Source organism: Chenopodium quinoa, unplaced genomic scaffold, assembly GCF_001683475.1.
Source record: "Chenopodium quinoa cultivar QQ74 unplaced genomic scaffold, ASM168347v1, whole genome shotgun sequence".
Taxonomy (NCBI): domain Eukaryota; kingdom Viridiplantae; phylum Streptophyta; class Magnoliopsida; order Caryophyllales; family Amaranthaceae; genus Chenopodium; species Chenopodium quinoa.
In genome coordinates, this window is record NW_018744720.1 from 52493 (window position 1) to 59122 (window position 6630).

General features: G+C 40.0%; 1 protein-coding gene across 1 annotated transcript; it reads right to left on the reverse strand.

The window, feature by feature from the left end:
* Positions 1 to 5635: 5635 nt before the first annotated feature.
* On the reverse strand, positions 5636 to 6385 carry LOC110703495 (transcriptional regulator TAC1-like). Its single transcript, XM_021881299.1, has one exon. It carries the CDS (start codon positions 6276 to 6278, stop codon positions 5796 to 5798), a length of 483 nt encoding a protein of 160 aa, XP_021736991.1. The 5' UTR covers positions 6279 to 6385; the 3' UTR covers positions 5636 to 5795.
* Between the last annotated feature and the right edge of the window lie 245 nt (positions 6386 to 6630).

Here is a 6630-nt window from a genome sequence, read left to right on the forward strand (position 1 = left end):
TAAAACATTGTAGAACAAATGACATTTATCTGATGACCTCGAGATGAATCTATTTAATTCAGCTACTCTACTTGTCGATTTCTAAACCTTATCCGTTATGGGTTGAATTGGTCTTTATCAACGGCAAGCTAAGGTTCACAGTTCCGATTCCTTTGGCACTTCCTTTTGACTCATTCAACAGAGATACTCTTGGAATATTCCTTGGAAAGGTCTTCATTTAAGTTCTTTCAAATACTTGGAATTAGAGTGTTGATTTCGTGATAACCTGCAACCTGCAACCTAACAACTGCAAACAAATGAACTTGTGATGAAAATTTAGGCACAACACGGCCCATTTGGAGCTGCATTACAACAGCTTAGCTTCTTTGGAGGTTAGGCAGCATAGCAAGTCCAACCATTTGACTAGCACATCGACTGTTGAAACTTAGGGAGCAACCTTTTATATTCTGCAAGGAAATAACCAAGGCGACACAGCCGTTCAAGGTTAAAAATGTCTTGGTTAGTGCCTATGACGGCACAACCAACCTGGAAGATCACCTAATGGCATATATCAACCTTTTCTATTTATAAGGGTTTGATGATGCTGCATGGTGTAGATGCTTCCTAGCTACACTGAATGGTATAGACCAACAATGGTTTAACAATTTGCCTGCTAGATGCATTAACAAGTTAAGAAAGTTAGCGTTCTTATTTGCCTCTAACTTCTCCATGAACATACTGGCCAAGTAAACCAGCACGAACTTCGGTGTAGTTGTTCAAGGAGATAGAGAGGGTTAAGGTCCTGTGTTCGATGGTTCAACTTTGAAAAAATTCAGAATCTAGGATTTTCAACAGAGGTTGCTTACACATACGTTGTGAAAGGTGTAAACGATGGGAAGGCTTTCAAGTTTGACCTCATTTGGAAAAGGAAATTCACCCTCTCAGAAGCCATAGGGAGGCTGTAGCTTATATTCAGGCGGTACAGTTATGCTTTACTAAGAAATAAATAGATCAAAAGCAATTCGAAAAGTTAGAGAGAGTCAGCACGAACAGCCGGCTCATAAGAATGAAGAGAGTAAAATGAGAAAAGATGTCTGGGCGGTTGATGAGTCCATTCAGCCGTCCAAGAAAAAGAAAAAAGAATTTAAATCGTACGTTCCAAAGTACGAGTTTAATAAGGACTACTACTCCATCCTCATGGAGATAAAAAAACAAAAACAAAAACGAGTGCATTTTGACAAGGCCCAAGCAATGAAAGGTTTGGCCAAGTACCGTGGCAAGAACAAAACCTTTCATTTCTATAAGGATGTGGGTCATGATACCAGCGACTGCTACAGCTTGAAGAGGGTGTTGGATAAATTGGCTGAAAAAGTGTTGATGAAATCATACATCCTACAGTGAAAAGTGACTCCAAGGATGACGCCTAAGGAGCCGTCCAAGAAGAATGATGATAGCTCAGACACTAATCTTGAGTTCGTTGTTGTCATCGCAAGTGGATATGCCTTAGGCGGTCCAACCATTCAGGGGACGAAAGATCATGCTAAGAAACCGTGTTTGTTGGTGGAGGATGATGTGTCCACCATCGAACCATTTCCAGACGTGGTCATTAATGAGAAGTATCGAGGAAAATTCGACTGCCGCATGATGACCCTATATATGGTCATTGGATGCAAGATTGTCAACCTAAGGGTCGGACAGATTTTGGTGGACACAGGTAGCTCTTTTGATAACATCAGTTGGGCATGCCTGGAAAACTAAAGTATGATCAGAGCAGCTTGCATGAAGTCTCCCACCCCTTAGTCAGTTTTGGGGGTGGGGTGATACACCTGATCGATAGAATTCACCTGCCAGTAAGATTGGGAGATAAGGAAAAGGGACGAACTATGGTCATCCGGTTCTTGGTAGTTCAGTAGCTATCGGCCTACAATCTTATCTTTAGCCGGCCGACTCACAATGCAGCCAAGGTTGTTATCATTCCCTCCCTTATGCTCATGAAGTTTGAGCGTGATGATGGCAAGGTCGGTTGTCTTTATGGAGATTTGAGAGTGGCAAGAGATTGCTACCTCACCAACGTTAAGCCTACTACAGCGGTAAAGATCCTAAACCGATTGATATTGAAGATGAGCAAAGGCCAACCAGTTGGTGGCCGTCAAGAAAGAAAAGCAATAGCAATTACTGACTAGAGAACAGTCAGACTAACTCCATCCCTAGTTGGTTGGTGAACACATTGATATTGTTATGCACGAAACACGTCCATACCAAACGGTTAAGGTGGGGACGGTTGCATTTACTACATTGGGGGCAGACTTGTAGAATTTGTTAAGGGAATTCAAGGAAATCTTTGCCTTTTAGGTGGAAGAAATGTTGGGCATAAGTCTGAACCTTACTATACACAAACTCGCTGTTGATCCAAACAAAAAGTGTGTTAGGCAAAAGAAAAGGAATCACGGTGGGGAAAGAAGTCAAGCGGCAGCCGCCAAAGTTAAGAAGTTGCTGGACTCTGGGTTCATTTGGCGGTGCTTTTACCCAGATTGGGTTACCAATGTGGTGTTGGTCAAAAAGTCGAATGGTACCTGGCGCATGTGTGTTGATTACACGGATTTGAACATGGCATGTTTGAAGGACAATTACTTGCTTCCAAAGATCAACATCTAGGTTGATTCTACAGCCATACATGTCATGATGAGTTTTATGGATGCCTATTCAAGCTTTCACCATACCCCATTGGAAGAAGGATTAGGAAAAGACAACATTCGTCACTGATTAAGGGTTATTCTACTATACGGTGATGCCGTTTGGTTTGAAGAATGCACCTGCAACATTCTAACGCATCATAGATGCGATCTTTGCCAACTAGATCGACAAGAATGTTGAGGCAAATATTGATGATATGATTGTAAAATCCTAACTACAATCACTTTGTTGAACTCGAGAATCATTCACCACACTTTTTTGGTTAACCCCAAAAAGTGTGTCTTTAAAGTTGAGTTTGGGAAGTTTCTTGGTTTTCTGATTGATCAAAGAGGGATAGAGACAAACCCTAAGAAGGTGCAGGCGGTCATTGACATGAAGTTACCTTGAGCCGTCAAAGATGTATATAAGCTAACAGGTTGTTTGTCGACTCTAAGAAGATTCTTTGGCCACTCAGGCGACAAATGCCTCTATTTTTTTCAAGCTATTCAAAAGAAAGTTATATGTAAATGGGGAGATAATAAGGCTGAGGCGGCATTTCAGAATGTAAAACAACATTTGCAATCTTTACGAAGGCTTGTAAGCCCCTTGTCAAAAGAGAAGCTCTACATGTATTTAGCCGCCTCAAATCATGCTCTCAGTGCCATTCTCCTTGTTGAGAGAGACGACAATCAGCTGCCAGTCTACTTTGTAAGCCGTATTCTTAGAATTGTAGAGGTTTAGTATTTTGTTGTTTAGAAATTTGGTCTCGCGCTGTTTAAGGTGGTCAAGAAGCTCAAACCCTACTTCCTAGCACATCTAGTGGTGGTCTATACCAACCAGCCCTTCAAGCGGCCAATGACAACCTTAGAATTATGCATATGGTCGTATGATCAAATGGGCCATTTAAATTCAAACTCTGGAAATCTCCTTCAAACCAAGAAATGCGGTGAAAGGTCAGACATTTGCTGACTTTATCGTTGAAATGACACGGTCGGCAGAGCCGGCAAATCAAGAGCATGTTTAGAAGGTGTTTGTAGACGAGAACTCTACCATGAACAAATGTGGTGAATCTATAATGTGTATGTCTCCTGATAGGGATAAAAATGAGTATTGCACTACGATATAAGTTCCAAGCTTCAAATTAAGAAACTGAATTTAAAGCCCTATCGGCCGGCATCCGCATGTGTAAGGCGACCGGGGCAAGAAAAGTTGATGCCTACTCTGACTCACATTTAGTTGGTTGTTAGCCAATACTATGATGGCTATGATGCCTACAGAGGCTAGGACGCTTGACGAGTTTCACCTAAGTCAAGTGCCCCAGTCTGAGAACAATTAGGCAGATGCTTTATCAATATTAGCATCCTTGGCATTTTGTGATAACCCACGGTCGGTCTTTTGGGAGGTCATGGAAAAAAGAAGTATTGAAAGAACCCATAAGTGTGCTCGACTGAAGCTTAACCTGGATGGACGACATCTGGGCTTATGTGACAGAAAACACTCTAGCTGGTACTTATCCAAAAATGGTTTCCATAATGAAAAAGCGAGCAGCCGGGTTTATCATTCACAAAGGAGATTTGCTTAAGCCAAGTTTTTGCATGCCCTACTTGAAATGCATTACCCTAGAAAGAGGGCATGAAATCCTAGACTCACATATAGGTGGGAGCACTAGCAGGGAAAGCCGCTTGGAAAGGCTATTTTTGGCCGACTATGAAAGTAAACGCTATGAAAATGGTAAAAAAGTGTGACAAATGTCAGCGGTTTAGCAAACACACACACCATCCAGCAACTGATTTGGTGACAATTCATAGTCCAGTAATTTAACATTCGCCAAATGTGGCATGGATATCTTGTGACCATATACACCTACGTCAGGCCAGAGGCGGTACATTCCAGTAGTCGTTGATTACTTCACCAAATGCGTTGAAGTTGAGGCCGTTAAAGGCGTAAAAACCAAAGATAACTCCCTTTAAAGCCAAGATAACTCCACCCCACCACCCTATTTTTATTCAAATATATTCCAAATATCCCAATTAATTAAATTTAAAATAAAAAAAAAATCCCCCAAAATTCATAACTCCCATTCACTCCTCCGAAATTCTACTCACTCACTTTCTCTCTCCTCAAAATCAAAGTCATTCATTAATAGCGATTTCGGACGCCGTTGTGCGAAATCTAATGACAATATACTTAGCTTTAATAGCAGCGATAGGCATACGGCCTTACCATGGGTCAGAGCATCAGTGGAATGTTTGTACTGGCGGTGTCGACGGCAGTGGTCGAGTTGGTGTTAGTGACGATGCTCACGAAAAGCAGTTTCATGAGTCGATGTTAATGGTGTTACGGTTGTTATGGTTGCTACGAAGGAGTAGCAGCGGCGGTGGTGATAATGTGGTTAGAATATGGGAGGGAATCGGGGAAGACGGTGGCTGGGTCCGTCTGGGTCTGGCAAGTAGTTGGGTCCAGCTATTCCGACAAGTGGTTGGGTCTGGCTGGTCAGCGGGCGGCTGCTCCGACGAGGGATTTCCTCCGGTAGTGGTTATTACATTTTTTTGCTTGTTAATTCCTTTATTTTTTTAAAAAAATATATGTATCAAAAACCCATTTAGAAGGTTACACATGTCATATAACCTTCTAAATTAGGTTACCAATTAATATGCAAACAGGTAAAAGGTTCTTAATTTTCATTCAATAAAAATTAGTAACATTAAAGAATCAATATAATATGAAATCAGTAAAATTAATTTTTGTTAGTAATAAATTTGTAAAATTTATTTTAATAAAATTAATTTCAAATCAGCGAAAATAAGGTGAAGTGAATGAGGCCTTACAGTGATTCAAGTTGCATAAGGTAAAGAATTATTCAACGCTAAAATTTGAATTTCGTCCAATGTGCTTTTCCCAAAATATTCTAATTTCCTAGTTGTGATACAAACCAGGTTATCCGAAGTATCCCATTAACATCAAAAAATGGTGAATGAAAAAAATTAGTTAATTCATTAACACAAGAAGTAACTATAAACATTTACAACCTTTAATATATATTTTCATACAACCGGTACATATATACAAGTAGTAAATACGAGCTAACATTAGATGTTATTACTAACCTCTTTGACTCCTAATTAAGTCATAAATACAACTCATCATATTTCAGTTCTTGAACGCCCTAGTCGAAGTTCAAGGTCCACACCAGAATCATCCCTGCTAACCCTTGAGTTACTACTTCCTTGCTTGCCCGACGACGAATCAACAAACAAGGCAAGCGCCTTCTTTTTCCCAACCTCAATATCATCTCTTGTTTCATTATTTACGGAAAGTTGACTCCTTGTTTTAGTAATGGATGTATCAGATTGCATAGAAGCACGGTCATTACACGACGAATTATCATGAATAGATGATTGTCGAAGCTTGGCTCGGTCTCTTCGATGGATGTTCATATGTCCACCAAGTGCTTGTGCATTAGAAAACCCTTTCTTACAGAAGTTACATGTGTAAGATCTAACGTAATACTCATCACTGAATGAAATTTGCTCGTGATCTGTTGTGGTTGTGCTCGGAGTTGAATCGTTCGATGCTTGATCGTCGAATTTACCAAACTTTCCTTCTTGTTGAGGGCTTATCTCCATTTTTTAGACAGGAAAACGAACTCATTGTGACAGAATTAACATATAGAAAAGATATATGTAAATATGAATTAGTGAACGACTTGTTCAACTAAAATTGGTCGGTTTATGGCCGGTGGCGAAGCTAGCAACGACGTAAGTGACAAGGTATAGGAGTAGATTGATTGTTTCTAATGGATAATTACACTTAAGATTATTTATCAGACATTGTAAGATAGATAAACTAGAAGAATTTTTCTAATAAAAACATGATGACGAATTGTGGTGGCATATTTTATTAATTCAATAGTTTGTAAGATTAACATTAGTGGAGAGACTTATACAACATTACACGTTTATTTATGCGTACTTAGTA